Source organism: Acinonyx jubatus, chromosome X (genome assembly GCF_027475565.1).
Source record: "Acinonyx jubatus isolate Ajub_Pintada_27869175 chromosome X, VMU_Ajub_asm_v1.0, whole genome shotgun sequence".
Lineage (NCBI taxonomy): Eukaryota > Metazoa > Chordata > Mammalia > Carnivora > Felidae > Acinonyx > Acinonyx jubatus.
Window position 1 is genome coordinate 47,204,344 of NC_069389.1, and position 23,801 is coordinate 47,228,144.

General features: G+C 38.2%; 1 protein-coding gene across 6 annotated transcripts in view; it reads left to right on the forward strand.

Annotated features, from left to right (window-relative positions):
* The window catches only part of RRAGB (Ras related GTP binding B), a 52,147-nt gene extending 38,984 nt beyond the window's left edge, over window positions 1–13,163 (forward strand). For 4 of the 6 annotated variants that reach the window (XM_027053482.2, XM_027053483.2, XM_015083455.3 and 1 more), the window contains exons 9-11: window positions 9,169–9,260; window positions 10,314–10,429; window positions 11,362–13,156. In XM_027053482.2, coding sequence (XP_026909283.1) covers window positions 9,169–9,260; window positions 10,314–10,429; window positions 11,362–11,459 — 306 coding nt within the window. In that variant the 3' untranslated portion in view covers window positions 11,460–13,156. Of the gene's footprint in view, window positions 1–9,168; window positions 9,261–10,313; window positions 10,430–11,361 lie in introns of all 6 variants that reach the window. The other 2 variants (XM_053202373.1, XM_015083456.3) reach the window with 2 other exon arrangements.
* Window positions 13,164–23,801: the final 10,638 nt, after the last annotated feature.

Consider the following 23,801-nt stretch of genomic DNA (forward strand, 5'->3'; position numbering starts at 1 on the left):
CATGTCATCTGCAAAAAGTGAAAGCTTGACTTCATCTTTGCCAATTTTTATGCCTTTGATTTCCTTTTGTTGCCGGATTGCTGATGTTAGCACTTCTAACACTATGTGAAACAACAGCGGTGAGAGTGGACAACCCTGTCGTGTTCATGATCTCAGGGGAAAAGCTCTCAGTTTTTCCCCATTGAGGATGATATTAACTGTGGGCTTTTCATAAATGGCTTTTATGATGTTTAAGTATGTTCCTTCTATTCCGACTTTCTCGAGGGATTTTATTAAGAAAGGATGCTGAATTTGGTCAAATGCAATATCTGCATCGAATGACAGGATCATCTGCTTCTTATCTTTTCTTTTATTAATGTGGTGTATCACCTTGATTGATTTGTGAAGGTTGAACCAGCCCTGCAGCCCAGGAATGAATCCCACTTGATCATGGTGAATAATTCTTTTTATATGCTGTTGAATTCAATTTGCTAGTATCTTATTGAGAATTTTTGCATCCATATTCATCAGGGATATTGGCCTGTACTTCTCTTTTTTTTGCTGGGTCTCTGTCTGATCTAGGAGTCAAAGTAATGCTGGCTTCATAGAAGGAGTCTGGAAGTTTTCCTTCCCTTTCTATTTTTTTGGAACAGCTTGAGAAGGCTAGGTATTAGCTCTGCTTTAAATGTCTGGTAGAATTCCCCAGGGAAGCCATCTGGTCCTGGACTCTTATTTGTTGGGAGATTTTTGATAACTGATTCAATTTCTTTGCTGCTTATGTGTCCATTCACATTTTCTCTTTTTTCCTGTGTGAGATTTGGAAGTGTTTGGGTGCTTAGGAATTTGTCAGTTTCTTCCAGGCTGTCCAGTTTGTTGGCCTGAAATTTTTAACAGTATTCCCTGATAATTGCTTGTATTTCTGAGGAATTGGTTGTAATGATTCCATTTTCATTCATGATTTTATCTATTTGGGTCATCTCCCTTTTCTTTTTAAGAAGCTTGACTAGAGGTTTATCAGTTTTGTTTATATTTTCAAAAAACCAAACTTGTTTTCATTGATCTCCTCTACAATTTTTTTCGATTCTGTATTGTTTATTTCTGCTCTGATCTTTATTATTTCTCTTCTCTGGGTTTGGGGTGTCTTTGCTGTTCTGCTTCTGTTTCCTTTAAGTGTGCTGTTAGATTTTGTATTTGGGATTTTTCTTGTTTCTTGAGATAGGCCTGGATTGCAATGTATTTTCCTCTCAGGACTGGCTTCGCTGCATCCCAAAGCGTTTGGATTGTTGTATTTTCATCTTCATTTTTTTCCATATATTTTTTAATTTCTTTTTTAATTGCCTGGTTGACCCATTCCTTCTTTAGTAGGGTCTTCTTTAACTTCCATGCTTTTGGAGGTTTTCCAGACTTTTTCCTGTGGTTGACTTCAAGTTTCATAGCATTGTTGTCTGAAAGTGTGCATGGTATGATCTCAGTTCTTTCATACTTATGAAGGGCTGTTTTGTGACCTACTACATGATCTATCTTGGAGAATGTTCCATGTGCACTCGAGAAGAAAGTATATTCTGTTGCTTTGGGATGCAGGGTTCTAAATATATCTGTCAAGTCCATCTGATCCAATGTATCATTCAGGGCCCTTGTTTCTTTGTTGATCCTGTGTTTAGTTGATCTATCCATTGTTTTAAGTGGAGTATTAAAGTCCCCTGCAATTGCCACATTCTTATCAATAAGGTTGCTTATGTTTGTGATTAATTCTTTTATATATTTGGGGGCTCCTGTGTTTGGCACATAGACATTTCTAATTGTTAGCTCTTCCTGATGGATAGTCCCTGTAATTATTATATAATGCCCTTTTTCATCTCTTGTTACAACCTTTAATTTAAAGTCTAGTTTGTCTGATATAAGTATGGCTACTCTAGCTTTCTTTTGACTTCCAGTGGCATGATAGATAGTTCTCCATCTCCTCACTTTCAATCTGAAGGTGTCCTCAGTTTTAAAATGAGTCTCTTGTAGGATGTGAGGGAAATCTGGCTGCGATATCTGTCACCCCATTGATCGCCAGGGTTGATTCGGCTGATCTGGCTGGTTAGGCGGGTGTCCCCTTCCTCCCTCACCACTCCATGTGCGCCCCTCCGAAGCTGCACTCTCGGTCGAGGAGGACGACCTTCCCCGATAGAGGAGGACCGTTCTTTGGTCAAGGGTATACGAGTAGCTGTGTTCCCGTGCTAGAGCCTCCAAACAAGCTCTCAAGGTCCATTTGTAGGAGAACGTAGGGTAGTCAAGCTTCCAAGACTCCAGACACATCCAGTTGAGGTGCTGCACGTGGCAGTCTGCTTTTCTTTGAAAAATAAAATAAAATAAAATAAAATATAATATAAAATAAAATAAAATAAAATAAAATGAGTCTCTTGTAGACAGCAAATAGATGGGTCTTGTTTTTTTATGCATTCTGATACCCTATGTCTTTTGGTTGGAGCATTTAGTCCATTTACATTATTATAGAAAGATATGGGTTTAGAGTCATTGTGATGTCTGTAGGTTTCATGCTTGTAGTGATGTCCCTGGTACTTTGTGGTCCTTGCAACATTTCACTCACAGAGTCCCCCTTAGGATCTTTTGTAGGGCTTGTTTAGTGGTGATGAATTCCTTCAGTTTTTGTTTGTTGGGAAGACCTTTGTCTCTCCTTCTATTCTGAACGACAGACTTGCTGGATAATGGATTCTCAGCTGTATATTTTTTTCTGTTCATCACATTGAAGATTTCCTGCCATTCCTTTCTGGCCTGCCAAGTTTCAGTAGGTCTGCCAGTAGTCTTATGGGTCTCCCTTTATAAGTTAGAGCATGTTTATCCCTAGCTGCTTTCAGAATTTTTTCTTTCCTTGCATTTTGCCAGTTTCACTATGATATGTCCTGCAGAAGATTGATTCAAGTATGTCTGAAGGGAGTTCTCTGTGCCTCTTGGATTTCAATGCCTTTTTCCTTCCCCAGATCAGGGAAGTTCTCAACTATGATTTGTTCAAGTACATCTTCAGCCCCTTTCTCTCTCTCTTCCTCTTCTGGAATTCCTGTGATACGGATATTGTTCCCTTTGATTGCATCACTTAGTTCTCTAATTCTCCCCTCATACTCCTGGATTTTTCTATCTCTATTTATCTCAGCTTCTTTTTTTCCATAATTTTATCTTTTTTTTTTATTTAATTTTATTTTTTATTTTTTAAAATTTACATCCAAATTAGTTAGTATATACTGATGCAATGATTTCAGTAGATTCCTTAATGCCCCTTACCCATTTAGCCCATGCCCCCTCCCACAATCCCTCCAGCTACCCTCAGTTTGTTTTCCATATTTATGAGTCTCTTCTGTTCTGTCCCCCTCCCTGTTTTTATATTATTTTTGTTTCCCTTCCCTTATGTTCATCTGTTTTGTCTCTTAAAGTCCTCATATGAGTGAAGTCATATGATTTTTGTCTTCCTCTGGCTGACTCATTTCACTTAGCATAATACCCTCCAGTTCCATCCATGTAGTTGCACATGGCAAGATTTCATTCTTTTTGATTGCCGAGTAATACTCCATTGTATATATATACCACATCTTCTTTATCCACTCATCCATCGATGGACTTTTGGGCTCTTTCCATACTTTGGCTATTGTTGATAGTGCTGCTATAAACATGGGGGTGCATGTGTTGCTTCGAAACAGCACACCTGTATCCCTTGGATAAATGCCTAGTAGTGCAATTGCTGGGTCGTAGGGTAGTTCTATTTTTAGTTTTTTGAGAAACCTCCATACTTAGTGGGTGCACCAGCTTGCATTCCCAGCAACAATGCAAAAGAGATCCTCTTTCTCCGCGTCCTTGCCAACATCTGTTGTTGCCTGAGTTGTTAATGTTAGTCATTCTGACAGTTTTAAGGTGGTATCTCATTGTGGTTTTGATTTGTATTTCCCTGGTGATGAGAGATGTGGAGCATTGTTTCATGTGTCAGCTGGCCAGTGGCCATACACACTTCATTGGAGAAGTGTCTATTCATGTCTTTCACCCGTTTCTTCAATGGATTATTTGTTTTTGGTTGTTGAGTTTGATAAGTTCTTTGTAGATTTTGGATACTAACCCTTTATCTGATATGTCATTTGCCAATATGTTCTCCCATTTTGTCGGTTGCCTTTTAGTTTTGCTGATTGTGTCCTTTGCCGTGCAGAAGCTTGTTATTTTGATTAGGTCCCAGTAGTTCATTTTTGCTTTGGTTTTTCTTGCCTCCAGAGACGTCTTGAGTAATAAATTGCTGCAGGCAAGATCAAAGAGGGTTTTGCCTGCTTTCTTCTGGAGGATTTTGATGGCTTCCTGTCTTGCATTGAGGTCTTTCATCCACTTTGAGTTTATTTTTGTGTATGGTGTAAGAAAGTGGTCCAGGTTCATTCTTCTGCATGTCGCTGTCCAGTTTTTCCAGCACTACTTGCTGAAAAGACTGTCTTTATTCCATTGGATATTCTTTCCTGCTTTGTCAAAGATTAGTTGCCCATACGTTTGTGAGTCCATTTCTGGGTTCTCTATTCTGTTCCATTGATCTGAGTGTCTGTTCTTCTGCCATTACCATACTGTCTTGATGATTACAGCTTTGTGGTATAGCTTGAAGTCTGGCATTGTGATGCGTCCTGCTTTGGTTTTCTTTTTCAAGATTGCTTTGACTATTTGGAGTCTTTTCTGGTTCCATACAAATTTTGGGATTATTTTTTCTAGTTCTGTGAAGAATACTGGTGTTACTTTGATAGGGATCACAGTGAATATGTAGATTGCTTTGGGTAGTATCGAGACTTTAACAATATTTGTTCTTCCTATCCAGGAGCATGGAATCTTTTTCCATTTCTTTGTGTCTTCTTCAGTTTCTTTCATCTGCTTTCTATAGTTTTCAGTGTATAGATTTTTCACCTCTTTGGTTAGATTTATTCCTAGGTAACTTATGGTTTTTGGTACAACTGTAAATGGGATTAATTCCTTGATTTCTCTTTCTGTCACTTCATTGTTGGTGTATAGGAATGCAACCGATTTCTGTGCATTGATTTTATATCCCACAACTTTGCTGAATTTATGAATCAGTTCTAGCTGTTTTTTGGTGGAATCTTTTGGGTTTTCCATATAGAGTATCATGTCACCTGTGAAGAGTGAAAGTTTGACTTCCTCCTGGTCGATTTGGATGCCTTTTATTTCTTTGTGTTGTGTGATTGCAGAGGCTAAGACTTCCAATACTATGTTGAATAACAGTGGCGAGAGTGGATATCCCTGTCTTGTTCCTGACCTTAGGGGGAAAGCTCTCAGTTTTTCCCCATTGAGAATGTATTAGCATTGGGTTGCTTGTATACGTCTTTTATGATCTCAAGGTATCCTCCTTCTATCTCTACTTTCTTGAGTGTTTTTATCAAGAAAGGATGCTGTATTTTGTCAAATGCTGTCTCTGCATCTATTGAGAAGATCATATGCTTCTTGTCCTTTCTTTTATTGATGTGATGAGTCACATTAATTGTTTTGAGGATATTGAACCAGCCCTGCATCCCAGGTATAAATCCCACTTGGTCGTGGTGAATAATTTTTTTAATGTATTGTTGGATGCGGTTGGCTAATATCTTGTTGAGGATTTTTGCATCCATGTTCATCAGGGAAATTGGTCTATAATTCTCCGTTTTAGTGGGGTCTGTGTCTGGTTTTGGAATCAAGGTAATGCTGGCTTCATAGAAAGAGTTTGGAAGTTTTCCTTCCATTCAATTTTTTGGAACAGTTTCAAGAGAATAGGTGTTAACTCTTCCTTAAATGTTTGGTAGAATTTGCCTGGAAAGCCATCTGGCCCTGGACTCTAGTTTTTGTCAGATTTTTTATTACTAATTCGATTTCCTTACTGGTTATGGGTCTGTTCAAATTTTCTATTTCTTCCTGTTTCAGTTTTGGTAGTGTATGTTTCTAGGAATTTGTCCATTTCTCCCAGATTTCCAATTTTGTTGGCATATAATTGCTCATAATATTCTCTTATTATTGTTTTTATTTCTGTTGTGTTGGTTGTGATTTCTACTCTGTCATTCTTGATTTTATTTATTTGGGTCCTTTCCTTTTTCTTCTTGATCAAACTGGCTATTGGTTTATTAATTTTGTTAATTATTTGAAAGAACCAGCTTCTGGTTTCATTGATCTGTTCTACTCTTTTTTTGGTTTCAATATCATTAATTTTTGCTCTAATCTTTATTATTTCCTGTCTTCTGCTGGTTTTAGGTTTTATTTGCTGTTCTTGTTCCAGCTCCTTAAGGCGTAAGGTTAGGTTGTGTATATGAGATCTTTCTTCCTTCTTTAGCAAGGCCTGGATTGGTATATTCTTTCCTCTTATGACCGCCTTTGCTGCGTCCCAGAGGTTTTGGGTTGTGGTGATATCATTTTAATTGACTTCCATATACTTTTTAATTTCTTCTTTAACTGCTTGGTTAACCCATTCATTCTTTAGTAGGATTTTCTTCAGTGTCCAATAGTTGTTACCTTTCCAAATTTTTCTTGGGTTGATTTGGAGTTTCATAGCATTGTGGTCTGAAAATATGCACGGTATGATCTCGATCCTTTACTTAGGGCTGATTTGTGTCCCAGTATATGGTCTATTCTGGAGAATGTTCCATGTGCACTGGAGAAGAATGTACGCATAATTTTATCTTCCAATTCACCAATCTCTCCTCTGCCTCTTCATTACGAGCTGTGGTCCCCTCCATTATATTTGCACCTCATTTATAGCATTTTTTAGCTCCTCATGTCTATTTCTTAGTCCCTTTATCTCTGTAGCAACAGATTCTTTGGTGTCCTCTATGCTTTTTTCAAGCCCAGCAATTAATTTTATGATTATTAGTCTAAATTATTGTTCCATTATATTGCTTAAGTCATTTTTGATCAATTCATTAGCTGTTTCTACTTCCTGGAGTTTCTTTTGAGGAGAGTTCTTCCGTTTAGTCATTTTGGGTACTTCCTGGGGTGGCGCTGAACTGCAGGGCACTTCCCCTGTGCTGTCTGGAGTAACTTGTGTTGGTGGGTGGGGCCACAGTCAGATTTGATGTCTGTCCCCAGCCCACCACTGGGGCCACAGTCAGACTGGTGTGTACCTTTATCTTCTCCTTTCCTAGGGGAAGGACTCACTGTGGAGTGGTGTGGCTCCTGTCCAGGCTACTTACACACTGCCAGGCTTGTGGTGCTGCTTTGATGGGATCTGATGTATTAGCTGGGGTGTATCTGCAAGGTGCACAGGGGCAGGAGGGGCAGGCTAAGCTTGCTTTGCTGTCTGTGGTCCCCTGTGGGAGGGGCCCTGCAGCACTGGGAGGGAAGCAGACCTGTCGTAGGGATGGATCCACAGAAGCACAGCTGTGGGTGTTGGTGCAGTGCAAGCAAGTTTGGTGATGGAAAATGGTTCCTTTTGTGTTTACAGCTGGGGGATGAGAGAGGGAGATGGTTCTTGCCAGCACCTTTGTTCGCCTGCCAAGCTGAGCTCTGTCTTCCCGGGATTAACAACTCTCCCTCCTGGTGTCCTCTCGCCCTCCTGCTCTCCAAGCAGAGCTTTTGACTTTTAACATTCCAGATGTTAAGTCTCGATGGCTGTCAGAACTCACCGAGTCCGGCCCCTCCGCTTTTGTATGCCAGACTTCAGGGGCTCTGCCTTGCCGGGTGGGCTACCTTTCCACCACCCCGGGTCCCTCCCGCCAGTCCGTGTAGCACGCACCGCCTCTCCACCCTTTCTGCCCTCTTCCATGAGTCCTCTTGGCTACGCTTGGCTCCAGAGAGTCCATTCTGCTAGTCTTCTGTTGGTTTTCTGGGTTATTTAGGCAGGTATGGGTGGAATCTATGTGATCAGCAGGACGAGGTGAGCCCAGTATCCTCCTATGCTGCCATCTTCCCCTGGATCCCACCCAATACATTCGACATTGATTCTTGAGTAATGAAAACATTCTTGGCAAATAATTTTACTCTTGTCCATCTTGCACCAGTCCAAGAATTTCACCTGTAGTGCTGCAATATGAATGTCCCTGGCTATTCCTCTTAATTATGCCCTCAGTTCCAGAAACCAACAGAATAGAACTGTAGTCTTATTCCATTATTCCTGGCTTCTGTATCTATGTGACTCCAGCCTGCTTTGAACATTCTAATTGTTTCAGAGTAAATGCCTCAGGCCCCATGGGACACTCAGCTAACAACATGTAGGGGGCACTGATAGGAAAAGGGCAGGGACATGCAGGGGTTCTCCTCAAGGCATACTTAAGATTTTTAAATGTGATGCCAAAAGCTACTTAGGTATAGCCTTCATTAAAATCAGTACACTAGGGGGGCGCCTGAGTGGTTCAGTCAGTTAGGTGTCTGACTTTGGCTCAGGTCATGATCTCACAGTTTGTGGGTTCGAGCCCCACGTCTGGCTCTGTGCTGACAGCTCAGAGCCTAGAGCCTGCTTCAGATTCTGTGTCTCCCTCTCTCTCTGCCCTTCCTCTACTTATGCGCTGTCTCTCTCTCTGTGTGTGAAAAATGAATATACCTTAAAAAAATAAATAAATAAACATTAAAAATCTTTTAAAAAATCAGTACATTATGTACATCTGAAGAACCACTAAAAATATTTAATTTTTTTAAATTTGTACTTTTTAAAAAACTTTTAACGTTTATTTATTTTTTGAGAGACAGAGTATGAGTGGGGGAGGGGATGAGAGAGAGGGAGTCACAGAATCCCAAGCAAGCTCCAGACTCTGAGCTGTCAGCACAGAGCCCAACATGGGGCTCGAACTCAGGAACCACAAGATCATGACCTGAGCCAAAGTCAGATGCTTAACCGATTGACCACCCAAGTGCCCCTAATTTGTACTTTTTAAATCAAAAACATCCTGTGAAATACTGAAATAAGATGACCATTTAATTAACATAAATGAGAAATAACAGCAGTGAAACCAAAATAGGTAATATTTTAATGTCCAATAAAATTATAAATGAACACTACTGTATAGGTTATCCATAGGGATGTTGAAATTATGCAGTACATTGGCAGGATATCTGAGAGAAGAAGAGACAGTAAGGCTGGGTGCCAAGTCTATCCTGAAAATCAGGGTGACCAAGAAACTGACAGAGGTCTAACTTGAGGATTAAGTAGCAGAAGGTGATATGACTACTTGGCATATTTAAGAGTATTGCTTTTTTTCATAGGTGATTTCTCATTATCAGTGTAAAGAGCAGCGTGATGCCCACAGATTTGAGAAAATCAGCAACATTATTAAGCAATTTAAGCTGAGCTGCAGGTAAGAGATCTTTTGTGATCTATTTATGTCTGGAAAAAGTTGTCACTTTTGAGAGGTTCAGATAACCACAGTAGATTGCACTTCTGTGTTCAGAGTAGTTCTTTTAATTGAAAAGAAAGCTAAACTCTAAGGGAGCTTACAGTTGGTTCAGGTGAAAGTCATTGTCCTTTAATGCAAACTCAACTGATACAGAAGAAGCATGTGAAAAATATCTAAGCAGAAAAACCTTTTGAGATATTCGATACTATGTAGGAAGAAATAAACAGAAAATACCCAAGGGAGTTTTGAAAAAGAAGAAAGGAGAATTTACCCTACCAAATAAAAATTTTGCTATAATACTATAGTAATTAAAATAGTGAGATACTGATTCAGGAATGGTACAGAATACAGTCTGGAAATGTCTAATCATGTTGTCTCACTTTTGATTAAATACGGTTTGAATCTTAGCACTGTGAATATAGGAAGAAGGAATGGCTGAACATTATAATTTAGTAAATATGTAATAATCAAAATCCTTATCCCGGTAAAACTTTGATGCCCAGACAATAGAACAAGTATAAGTTTACTCTTTTTATGTCTTAGCACACTGTGAGACTTACTGGCATGTTTATGCTAACATTTTTAAGAAGAAATAGCAAATGGCATGCAAATATAATTACCTTGTTTGTTTTTAAAGAAATGGGATCATTTCTCTAATTTCAATATAATGAACATTCAAAAATAGTTATTAATCACAATGATAGGAAAATTTCAACCTAAACTTCTTAAATATTAGGGAAATCTTTTGTAATCTGTTATTTTAACATGGATCTAGGTCTAAGCCCATTTCACAGTCAATGTCAAGTCCTAATCCACTTTCTAAGTCACTTTCCAAAACATAGTAAATTTAGCATTAGAGTTTCCTTGGAAAACAAAGTGAAGTTAGTGATTAACTGTCTTAATGAAGTGGTGAATCGAGGTATAATGCTATTGAATGTTCAACATACAAAGTAAGAATTTTTTATATTGCTATTATTTTATGTTCTTTACTACTTTTTCTCATTTCGCTTATAGCAAGCTAGCTGCTTCTTTCCAGAGCATGGAAGTCAGGAACTCTAACTTTGCTGCTTTCATTGACATCTTTACATCCAACACTTATGTGATGGTCGTGATGTCTGATCCATCCATTCGTAAGTTCAAACTTAGCTGACATAGATTTAAAGCTTCATTCTTTAAACTAATTGCCCTAGAGGTAGTACTTTATTAGATAATGAACAAACATCTTGTAGTGGGGATGGTTGCACAGCAGTGGGAATATACTTAATGCCACTGACCTGTATATTTTTAAATGGTTAGAATGGTAAATTTCTTGTTATATGTATTATTTACCACAATAAAAAAGCTATTTTAGTACTAGTAATAACTAGTTTTTTGTTTACTAAACTTATATTTTGAAGCTTAAAAATAATTTAGATTTGTTTTTTTTTCTTCATGAAATTTCAGAAATCAAGGTACTAAATCTAGGGATTTTAAAGAAAAGAGAACCCATATGTATGATTTATGCTTCATATAGTATAAATTTTCAAAAGACTAATCAGTCTAAGCTCTGGATTACTAAATGCTGAACCATTTTATATGTCACTGTATATTCCTAAATACTATATTCCCACATTTGTACCCTGGGCATAAAAGGATGTATTTGGTACTTCCATGCCATAATAGCCATGTTCATCATAACTACTGAAATAAAGGTTCTAGCAGTGTTTCCAGGATGTTCCCAGAAGTTTAAATAAATTATCTCTGATCCACTGGCTTTTCCTACTTAGGTTAATATTAAAATACAACATGACATAATGGGTTTTATTCTAAAAATGAACCAAAAAAAGATTTGGAAATTTTATTTTGGAAATATATTTAAATATAAACAAATCTTCTGCTTATTCAGAAAAATTAAATCATAGTTAACTTGGGACCTCCTATTCCTGTATGTTCTCTGTGACCTATTTTGAGAGATTTGGCTCTCTTTTGTTTATTTATTTGTTTTTACTAGTCAGACATTCCGTTGGCTGCTTGTATTTATTATGTTGGGTATCTCCTCCACCCCTACCCTCCCTACCCTCAGCTTCTGCAGCTACTCTGATCAACATCCGCAATGCCAGGAAACACTTTGAAAAGCTGGAGAGAGTGGATGGACCAAAACAGTGTCTCCTCATGCGCTAAACATTGCCACATGTTGTTTCAAAAAATTTTGAAATACTGTTTCTTAATTAATCTTAATGTTGTATTCATATATGTAGGCTCTGAAATGTGATGCTTACCACTTGTGTATTTCTTCCCCACATCAGTCTTAACGTTTAACCTTGAATGCTATTTACTAAAATAGCCAGTGAGAAGTTAGAAAATGAGCTGTTCATGGACTTGATGTGACATAAAAGTATGTGATATGTAAGTGTTCTGATAACAAGATTCTAATAGTGTGTGTTCTGATAACCTGGTTCTAATAGTTGTGTATGCCATAGCCTTTTCCAACATCATCTTGTATTCCTCATTGGATAGTAACCTATAAGTTTGGAATATTACTAATTTCTCAGCATGCATTAAAATTATTCCTTAACTTCAACTGTAAATAAACTTTTGCTGTTAGGGATTTCAGTGTCTGTTTTCTTTTCCTTGTCTTTTCAACTTTTTCCCTAAGAAAGAGCAAATGAATTTCATAGTTATCCTATGGGGAGGGGATCTGCTGTTTGGGAAATACTATAGAATAAAGTTGGATAGGAAGGATGGAGGCAGATTATAGTCTTAAAGTTAGAAGAGTTTAAATATTATGTGATAGGAAATAGGATACCATTGTAGGTTTTTGAGGAGGGAATTATGTGAAAGGAATTTTGAAAGAAAATTAACCTAGACTATATGGGCTGACTGGTGGCAGCTGGAGAAGCTGTGGCAGTAATATAGGCCTGAGGTGTGTTGAAAGCTTCTTCTAGGTTGCAGCTGGAGAAGGAAAGAATAAAAAGTTGAGGGAAAAGAGATAAGATTTATGAGATATAAGTATTCTTTCTCTGTGGTCCAGGAATGGTTAACTTTATGTATCCCATTACATCTAATGGGATGTATCCCATTACATCTAATTATCCCATAATTACATTATGCTGATCAAGTAATATTAAAATATTTTTCAAGAAGTTGTGTTTTATTTCATCGCCTAATGAAAACATGAAGCATCGTTAACTAGGAGAAAAGGAGCTTGATAACACTAACTAGAATTACTCAAAGCTCTTTATCTGCTTCTGTAGATACAATAAAAGAACACAAAAACATTTGGTAAATCTATAACACAGTGTATTCATCTCATTTCTCTTCTCTCTATATCATGAAGAAAACTTCTAGACCAACAGAACCTCACCCTTCCCAATCTTATCATGCTCAGTTGGGAGAAGTAGTTTTCACTAAGCAGTGAAGAACATGGTTTTTAGGTAGCCTACATTATGTAGATTAAAATTATCAAGCTTTAAAAGGTCATGGAACTAATTTTATCAACGGTTGTATTAATCCTCTGCAGAAGGGGAGTTTTTTAGTAGATATTCTAGATTCTTTATTTTCTTAATATCTAGGAAAATGAAGAAGAGTAAATGAAGTGGGGGTCTGTTCTGTGACTAATATGAGCCATGAGTTGATATGTTCTCATTATCCTCAATATATGGGGTTATATTTGAAGGTAGTTAGAAAGTGGACAGATAGATACAGATATAGACATTAAATCAGGTAAGTGTGAAAAAGTGTAGTTATTATTTGCTCTTGTTCAACCCTTGCTCAGATTCTAGTTATAATTTGGACTTAGAGGATGCATAAAAGAATGAAAGGTTAGAAAAATTAAGTTATGATTTAGCTTGATCCTTCCTATTGTAATGACCAACTAGTCTTCTTTGTCACTGAAGACAAAAATATGTTTTGTGATAGATATTTGTCCAAGATGGAACCACCTAGAAACTGAAATAAACACAAGTGAATAGTGAAAGCATATACACAGAAATGGAGATATGAAATCAAAACTAGAGATATGAATATTATGGGATTATTGATACAATGAAATGATGGTTTTTATAGGCTATGTTAGTGATGTTATTAGGATAGGGCAATAGTTTTCAAACTGGAGCAGGCACTAGAATCACTTGGAAGAGAAATTATTGAAACACACTGCTGCCCCACACCCAGTACCCAGATTTCCAGGTTCTGTAGGTCTGGGGTGGGACCCAGGAGTCTGCATTTCTGACAAGTTCCCTGGTGAAGCAGATACTGATCCTGCTGGTCTATGGACTATACTTGAGGAACCACAGCTTTAGGGAAAAGAAGAAATGTAGAAAGAGGAGTATGAAAACGTGTTCACTAAGTTTATAAGGATAAGTTGAAGGCATTATATGAACTAAGATATATATAATATAGACCACTGATTTTCAAAGGGATCTAAAAGTTTGTGAAGCACTGTTTTACACAAACATAATAACTAGGAAGCTTCTACTTTAAAAGTATGTTGTAAATGGAAACCATTACTAGCATAGAGTAGTGGTAGTGATTTGTGTAGGGAGCTAGTTTTTCCCAGTTTCAACCAGCTTTATTCTCTAACTCAATAGAATATATAACTTTATGTGGGTTACCAAATGAAAACAGTGCTACCTTTAGTTGAGTGTTTATTAAGTGTGAGCTTATAAATGCTTTATAAGGATTATCCCTGTGTAGTTATTTCTAGAGAGTGTATTGTAAGTCTGGAAGGGTGAATGGAGTAATTGCTGAAATGTCAGCGATGTTCTGGTCTCAAGGCTATCAAATGTGATAGCATTATGAGACACAGAGCCCCATGATCCCCCAGAGGACAGTTAGATACAAAATCTGCTGCAATTTCCTGACACTCCTTGGATCTGCACATGTTCCCTGCATGTCTTCACATAGCCAGCAGAAGATCTTTGTGTTGTCTTTTCCTTCCCTTCCCCTATGGTATATTCTGTTAAGCTTCTTCAAATTCCACGTATGAGTGAAAATAAGTTATCTGTATTTTTTAACTTATTTCACTTAGCATAGTATGCTCCAGTTCCATCCACGTTGTTGCAAATGGCAAGATTTCATTCTTTTTCATCACCGAGTAGTATTCCACTGTGTGTGTGTGTGTGTGTGTGTGTGTGTGTGTGTGTGTATACACATCTTCTTTATCCATTCATCAGTTGATGGACATTTGGGCTCTGTCCATAATTTGTTGTGATAGCACTGCTATAAGCATTGGGGTACATGTACCCCTACAAATAAGCACTACTGTATACTTTGGATAAATTCCTAGTAGTGCTATTGCTGGGTCATAGGGTAATTCTATTTTTAATTTTTTGAGGAACGTCCACACTGTTTTCCAGGATGGCTGCACCAGTTTGCATTCCTACCAACAGTGCAAGAAGGTTCTGGTTCCTCTTTGTCCACATCCTCGCCAAAATCTGTTGTTTCCTGAGTTGTTAATTTCAGCCGTTCTGACCAGTGTGAGGTGGTATTTCAGTGTGGTTTTGATTTATAGTTCCCTGATGATGAGCAATGTTGAGCACCTTTTCATGTTTCTGTTAGCCATCTGGATATCTTCTTTGGAAGAGTGTCTATTCATGTCTTCTGCCCATTTTTTCACTGGATTATTTGGTTTTGCGGTGTTGAGTTTGGTAAGTTCTTTATAGATTTTGGATGCTAACCCTTTATCTGATATGTCATTTGCAAATGTCTTCTTTCTGTTGCTTGTCTGGGCTCTCTTTTTGGTTGATTGTTTCCTTTGCTGTGCAGAAGCTTTTTATCTTGATGAGGTTCCAATAGTTCATTTTTGCTTTTAATTCCCTTGCCTTTGGAGATGTGCTAAACAAGAAATTGCTGTGGCTGAGGTCAAAGAGGTTGTTGCGTGCTTTCTCCTCTAGGATTTGATGGTTTCCTGTCTCACATTTAGGTCTTTCATCCATTTTGAATTTATTTTTGTTTATGGTGTAGAAAAGTGGTCCACTTTCATTCTTCTGCAGGTTGCTGTCCAGTTCTCCCAGCATCATTTGCTAAAGAGACTTTCTTTTTCCCATTAGGTACTCTTTCCTGTTTTGTTGAAGATTACTTGGCAATATATCTGTAGGTCCATTTCTGGGTTCTCTGTTCTATTCCATTGGTCTATGTGTCTGTTTTTGTGACAATACCATACTGTCTTGATGATTACAGCTTTGTAGTAGAGGCTAAAGTCTGCGATTGTGATGCCTCCTTCTTTGGGTTTCTTTTTCAACATTACTTTGGCTTTCTTGCCGTTTTGGATGTGTTTTATTTCATTTTGTTGTCCGATTGCTGTGGCTAGGACTTCCAGTACTATGTTGGACAACAGTCGTGAGAGTGGACATCCCTGTCATGTTTCCAATCTTAAGGGTAAAGCTCTCATTTTTTTCCCTGTTGAGGATGATATTAGCTGCAGGCTTTTCCTATATGGTGAGTGTACTTGGAACATTCTCCAGAATAGACCACATATCAGGTCACAAATCAGCCCTCAACAGGTACAAAAAGATTAAGATCATACCATGCATATTTTCTGATCTCAGTGCTATGAAACTTGAAATCAACAACAAGGAAAAAATTGGAAAACCTTCAAATATATGGATGTTAAAGAATATCCTACTGAAGAATGAATGGGTGAACCAAGAAATTAGACAAGAAATTTAAAAATATATGGAAGCAAATGAAAATGAAAATATGACAGTCCAAATCCTTCGGGTTGTAACGAAGGCCATCCTAAGAGGAAAATAGATTGCCAAACAGGCCTACCTGAAGAGGCAAGAAAGGTCCCAAATACACAACCCTACCTTACATGTAATGGAGCTAGAAAAGGAGCAGCAAATAAAGCCCAAAGCCAGCAGAAGGGAAATAATAAAGATTAGAAATAAACAATAAAATATCCATAAAAACAGTAGAATTTATCAATGAAACTAAGCTGGTTTTTTGAAAGAATAAACAAAATTTATAACCTCCTAGCCAGACTTCTCAAAAAGATAAGTGAGGACCCATATAGATAAAAATCAGCGAAAGAGGAGAGATCACAAGCAAGAACACAAATACAATTATAAGAGAATACTATGAAAAATTATATACCAACAAACTGGACAATCTGGAAGAAACAGGCAAATTCCTAGACACCCACACACTATCAAACCTCAAACAGGAAGAGATAGAAAATTTTTACAGGCCCATAACCAGCAAAGAAATTGAATCACTTATCAAAAATATACCAACAAATAAGAGTCCTGGGCCAGATGGCTTCCCACAGGAATTCTACCAGACATTTAAAGAATAATAAATACCTATTCTCCTCAAAGTATTCCAGAAAATAGAAATGGAAGGAAAGCTTCCAAAGTTATTCTATGAAACCAGCATTACCTTGATTCCAAAACCAAAGACTGCACTAAAAAGAATTATAGGTCAATATCTTTGATGAATCTGGATGCAAAAATTTTCTTTATTTTTTTTTCAATATATGAAATTTATTGTCAAATTGGTTTCCATACAACACCCAGTGCTCATACCAAAAGGTGCCCTCCTCAATACCCATCACCCACCCTCCCCTCCCTCCCACCCCCCATCAACCCTCAGTTTGTTCTCAGTTTTTAAGAGTCTCTTATGCTTTGGTTCTCTCCCACTCTAACCACTTTTTTTTCCTTCCCCTCCCCCATGGGTTTCTGTTAAGTTTCTCAGGATCCACATAAGAGTGAAACCATATGGTATCTGTCTTTCTCTGTATGGCTTATTTCACTTAGCATCACACTCTCCAGTTCCATCCACGTTGCTACAAAGGGCCATATTTCGTTCTTTCTCATTGCCATGTAGTACTCCATTGTGTATATAAACCACAATTTCTTTATCCATTCATCAGTTGATGGACATTTAGGCTCTTTCCATAATTTGGCTATTGTTGAGAGTGCTGCTAAAAACATTGGGGTACAAGGGCCCCTATGCATCAGTACTCCTGTATCCCTTGGGTAAATTCCTAGCAGTGCTACTGCTGGGTCATAGGGTAGGTCTATTTTTAATTTTCTGAGGAACCTCCACACTGTTTTCCAGAGTGGCTGCACCAGTTTGCATTCCCACCAACAGTGCAAGAGGGTTCCCATTTCTCCACATCCTCTCCAGCATCTATAGTCTCCTGATTTGTTCACTTTGGCCACTCTGACTGGCATGAGGTGATATGAGTGTGGTTTTGATTTGTATTTCCCTGATGAGGAGCAACGTTGAGCATCTTTTCATGTGCCTGTTGGCCATCTGGATATCTTCTTTAGAGAAGTGTCTATTCATGTTTTCTGCCCATTTCTTCACTGGATTATTTGTTTTTCGGGTGTGGAGTTTGGTGAGCTCTTTATAGATTTTGGATACTTTGTCCGATATGTCATTTGCAAATATCTTTTCCCATTCCGTTGGTTGCCTTTTAGTTTTGTTGGTTGTTTCCTTTGCTGTGCAGAAGCTTTTTATCTTCATAAGGTCCCAGTAATTCATTTTTGCTTTTAATTCCCTTGCCTTTGGGGATGTGTCGAGTAAGACACTGCTACGGCTGAGGTCAGAGAGGTCTTTTCCTGCTTTCTCCTCTAGGGTTTTGATGGTTTCCTGTCTCACATTCAGGTCCTTTATCCATTTTGAGTTTATTTTTGTGAATGGTGTGAGAAAGTGGTCTAGTTTCAACCTTCTGCATGTTGCTGTCCAGTTCTCCCAGCACCATTTGTTGAAGAGACTGTCTTTTTTCCATTGGATGTTCTTTCCTGCTTTGTCAAAGATGAGTTGGCCATACGTTTGTGCGTCCAATTCTGGAGTCTCCATTCTATTCCATTGGTCTATGTGTCTGTTTTTGTGCCAATCCCATGCTGTCTTGATGATGACAGCTTTGTAGTAGAGGCTAAAATCTTGTATTGAGATGCCTCCTGCTTTGGTCTTCTTCTTCAAAATTCCTTTGGCTATTCGGGGCCTTTTGTGGTTCCATATGAATTTTAGGATTGCTTGTTCTAGTTTCGAGAAGAATGCTGGTGCAATTTTGATAGGAATTGCATTGAATGTGTAGATAGCTTTGGGTAGTATTGACATTTTGACAATATTTATTCTTCCAATCCATGAGCATGGAATGTTTTTCCATTTCTTTATATATCTTCAATTTCCTTCATAAGCTTTCTATAGTTTTCAGCATACAGGTCTTTTACATCTTTGGTTAGGTTTATTCCTAGGTATTTTATACTTCTTGGTGCAATTTTGAATGGGATCAGTTTCTTTATTTTTCTTTCTGTTGCTTCATTATTAGTGTGTAAGAATGCAACTGATTTCTGTACATTTCTGTACATTTCTGTGCTTTATTGTTGAGATAAAGTAGTTTCAAAGGTAATTGTGATGTATATGCTTTTGAATTTTGCACACATATTTTATTATCTTACCACATTATTAGTCAGAATCCAAGTAAACTTGTTGAATGTGAAAAAAAAACAGGAGAGTGTAAGTTGAGTCAGAATACAGAGCATGGTTTATTGTTAAAAGTTCAAGCCAGCACTGACAGAAGACAGCACCAAAATAGTAAAAGCCATATGAATAATGAAAGGACAGTCTAGAATTCAGTTTGGGCAAGGGAGTAACTTCCAGTGAGAGAATACTAGAATATAGAAATGGAAAGAGCTGGCTAAGGTTGCTCTGTATCCTAATGCCATTCCTCCCTGCAATTCCTGTTGGTCCAGGATGCTTACATTCTCTGACTTTTCTTTGTATTAGTGCTCCTATATGCTTATGTTTTTATTCTGTTCTGCCCCTACAAGCACCCTGATGTAGAACTGAGCCCCTTCAGTTTACACAAGAAAGCAACTTCAAGTATTTTGTGATTTTTGAGACATTTCTGAGAATTATTTTGAGAGTATTATAAGGAGAGTTAAATTGTATCCTTCTAGATGTAACCTCTTGCTTCCACATACATATATATATTCCATTCTTTCTCCCTCCTTCCTCTCTTTTCATCTTCAACCTCACCACCTGGAAGCCCAGTAAAAGACTGAATATTTTTTAGTCTTAGTGATAGTCAAGCCATTTGAAAACAACCAAGAACTTGATACTAATTCATAGATCAAAACAGTGTATCTTGCCATAGAGTGGAGCCAGTGAGGTTTATAAAAAAGGGGAAAAAAGGATTCCCATAGGATTATTGTGAAAGCAGCCTCTCTTGGAAAAATGTATTACTCCCTGTCTGAGGCCCAAAGCCTGTACACTGATAGAGAAGATGAGGTTAAAAGTTATTAACACAACTTTGGAACACATTACGTGATAAAGCAAGAAAAAATATGGGAGATATAGTGTGGGTGTGAAGTTTATGGATTATGGAACCACAAAAGACCTCAAATAGCTAAACCTTCTTTCTTGAGGATGGAGAAAATAGTTGAAAGTTTCTCAATTCCAGATTCCATGGGATACTACAAAGCTATAGTAATCAAAACAAAGTGGTACTGGCACAAACATAGACAAATACATTAATGGAACAGGTAGAAATCCCAGAAATAAACCCACACGTATATGGTCAATTAACCTATGACAAAGGAGGCAAGAATGTACAATAAAGAAAATAGAATTTTCAATAAGTGATGCTGGGAAAACTGAATAGCTATATGTAAAAGAATCAAATTGGTCCACTTTCTTACACCATATACAAACTAAAACCCAAAATGGATTAAAAACGTTTATGTGAGACTTAAATCCATAAAACTCCTAGAAGAAAATATAGGCAGTAATCTCTTGGACATTGGTACAAAAGATTAGCAACATCTTTCTGGATATGTCTTTCTGGATATGTCTCCTCAGGCAAGGACACAAAAACAAAAACAAACTCTTGAAATTACACCAAAATAAAAAGCTTCTTCACAGCAAAAGAAACCATCAACAAGAAAAAAAGATAATCGACTAAGGGAGAGAATATATTTACATCCTATAAAAGATTCATATCCTATAAAAGATACATCCTATAAAGAGATTCATATCCAAAATATATAAAAAACGACAAAGAGACAATTCTTTAAAAAAAGCAAATTTTAAAAAAATGGAAAAGGGGCTGAATATATATTTTTCCAAATATACACAGATGGACAACAGAAAAATGAAAAGATATTGAACTTCACTATCAAATCAAATTAACTCAAATCAAAATAACAATGAGAACTTCTCGGAAGATGGGAGGATAGGAGGATTCCCAAGCTCAACTCCTCCCAAAGACACACCTAGATAATGGCCAAATCAGTGTAACTAATTCGGAGAATGACCCAAAGACTGGCAGAACAAACTTTCCACAGCTAACTGTAGAGAGGAAATCATAATGAAAAAGGTAGAAGGAGCAGAGACATGGTCAGAAACAAAACTTAACAAAACTAACAAAAGCAGAAGGGAGACATCACAGGCATGGGGAGAAAGAAGGGTAGAGCCCACACCAAGACCCCTAGGCATGGAAGACTTGCACTGGGAAGACAAATCCCCCTAAAAGGCACTTGCAGGAACCAGCACAAACACCCTCCATCCACCTTGCTGAAACCACACACCACCCTCTCATACTTCTGCAAATCTACTTCATCAACTCCACCATCATTCAGCAGGCATAACTACAAAATAGCTTCTGCCTCAACACATCCTGTAAGAAACCCCAACAGAGACTGTCACTACTCCAAAATGATGCCTTTCCTTCAGAGAAAGGAAGATAAGCACAAACACCGGTTTGACTGAAGCCCTAGCAGACAGACAGACTGGAATCAGACATCTTATCTGACTGCTAACTCCACCCACAAAAAAAAAAATTCTCTCTGAAAAGAGCACAGGGAAATAAATGGAAGTTTGAGATCACTGTAGCCCAAATATATGGATTTGTGGCAGGCATATGGTCTGAGTGCTAACATTACTCAGATACAATCCCACAGCAGCACCAAACTGGACCTATAACAGCACAGGGACAAATCATTGCCCGTGAAACCACAACAGGCATTTTAAACAATTGCAGCACACCAGACTAAAGGCAAATGAGGCTCAGCCACAATAGTAGGGCAACACAACCCATATAGGAGAAACGACTGAAGTGCCTGATTCTAGTGTACAGGGCGCATTGTGCTACATGGCACCACAGGGCCAGTTCTTTATGAAGACCCCATTTTCAAGATCAGGTGACATAGCTGATTTTCCTAAAATATAGAAACAGACACAAAAAGTTAGATAAATGTGGACACAGAAGAATATATCCCAAATGAAAAAAAACAAGACAAAACTACCAAGAAAAAAAGAAATAAAAAAGAGATAAATGAAACAAAGATAAAAAATATACCTGATAAGGAATTAAAAGTAATGGCCACAGAGATACTAAACTTGGAAAAGAATGGAGGATATTGTGAAAACTTCAACCAAAAGAAAATATAAAAATGAAACAATCATATATAAATATCTCAATAACTGAAATTAAAAAACATACAAGAGAGGAGCGCCTGGGTGGTCCAGTCAGTTGAGTATCTGACTCTTGATTTCAGCTCAAGTCATGATCTCACAGTTCGTGAGATTGAGCCCCACATCAGGCTCTGTGCTGACAGCATGGAGCCTGTTTGGGATCATCTCTCTCCCTCTCTCTCTGCCCCTCCCCTGCTCATATTCTCTCTCTCTCTCTCTCTCTCTCTCTCTCTCTCTCTCTCTCTCTCTCTCTCTCTCCTCTCTCTCTCTCTCCCTCCAAATAAATAAAAAAAAGCTTTAAAAAACACACACTCAAGAGGTAATCAATAACAAATTAAATAAAGCAAAAAAAAAAAAGTATCAACAAGCTGCAAGACAGGTTAATGGAAAACAACCAAGCTGAATAAGAAAAAGAAAAAAAAAGACTACTAAAACATGAATATAAGTTAAGGAAATTCAGTGTCATCATCAAGCATAAAACAATTGCATTTTAGGGGGAAGCCTGGGTGGCTCAGTCAGTTAAGTGTCTAACTCTTGGTTTCGGGTCATGACATGAATCTCATGGTTCATGACTTTGAGCCCCACGTTGGGCTCCAGGATGACAACACAGAACCTGCTTGGGATTCTCTCTCCCTCTCTCTCTGCCCCTCCCCTGCTTACACGCACACACATTCTCTCTCTCTCTTTCTCTGTCTCTCTCTGTCCCTCTCTCTCTCAAAATATAAATAAATAAATAAATAAATAAATAAATAAATAAATAAATGTTAAAATAAAATTGCACTTTAGGGATCCCAGGTGGAGATGAGAGACAAAAGGGGGCACAAAATTTATTTCAAGAAATAATAGCTGAGGACAGTGGAAAATAGCAATGGAGTAGGAGGATCCTAGGCTAGTCTCATCATACAAACACAACTAGATAATTATAAAGTCATCCTAAATACCCCAGAAATAAACCCGAAGACTGACAGAACAAACTTCACAACTAAAGGGAGTGAAGAGGCCACATCAAAGAAGGCAGGAGGTAGAGACCTGGTTTAGGGAAGAAACAGACTGCAGGTCCTGCAGAAGAAAGAAAGTCATGGTCATGGAGACAGGTGAGAGAGACAGAGGGGCACACAGGAAATGCACAAGGAGAAGGTTTCCCAAAATACATTGGTTTGGAAAATAAGAGAGGCTGAATTTCGTGCATTCATGCAATGAGCAGGGCTTAAAGCTTGGAGTTTTAAAGGTTAGTAGACTTGGTTGGGATAGATCCCTGAGGGCACTGTGTTGCTCCTGAAGAGAAGGCAAACAATGGGGGACAGTTGGGAACAGTGATCTGAAGAGCACAAGGCGCACACAGTGAGGTGGTTATTGGCTCCCCTTGAGTGTGTTCCTGAGAGGCAACATTCACAGATAAGCCTCTCCAGGAAGAAAGGAGCTGGCCAGAGCCAATTCACTCTCCCCACCCCTCAGCATAAACACAAAGATACCTGCTGAAAACATCGCAGCATCAACTCTTGTTGTCTAACTTACACACACCAAGTTCCACCCCACTGTGTTCTGGCAGGAACTGCCCTTCTCAGTCATCCTTTCCTCAGTCTCAGAGCAGTGGGCCCCTCCACCAGAAGAAAACTTCAACCAGCACAAAACCTTGCCCATACCATTTCTCCTGACCAGAGAGTCTTGCAAGTCCTCAGGTCTGGTGGGATTGGGGTCAGGTCTCATTTTACAAGCAGATTAGAGGACACCTAGTTAAAACTCATCACATTCAGGCCAGGAACAAAACAGTGCCCACTGCAAGCAAGGAGAGCCTCTGCATGTCACTGGTCTGAAGGATAGAACAGCCAAAATACATCAGCAGAGCACACACAGAACACACTAGAGACACTTCCTGAAGCACCAGGTCTTGGGTACTAAATGACCACTTCTTCATAAAGCCATTACATTCAAGAGAAGAAGACATAACAGGTTTTTCCAACACAAAGAGGCAGACTTAGACAAAATGTGAAGATACAGGAATTTAACCCAAATGAAAGGACATGATAAAGTCATGGCCAGAGATCTAAGTAAAACCGATATAACTAACATGTCTGGTGGAGAATTTAAGGCAATAAC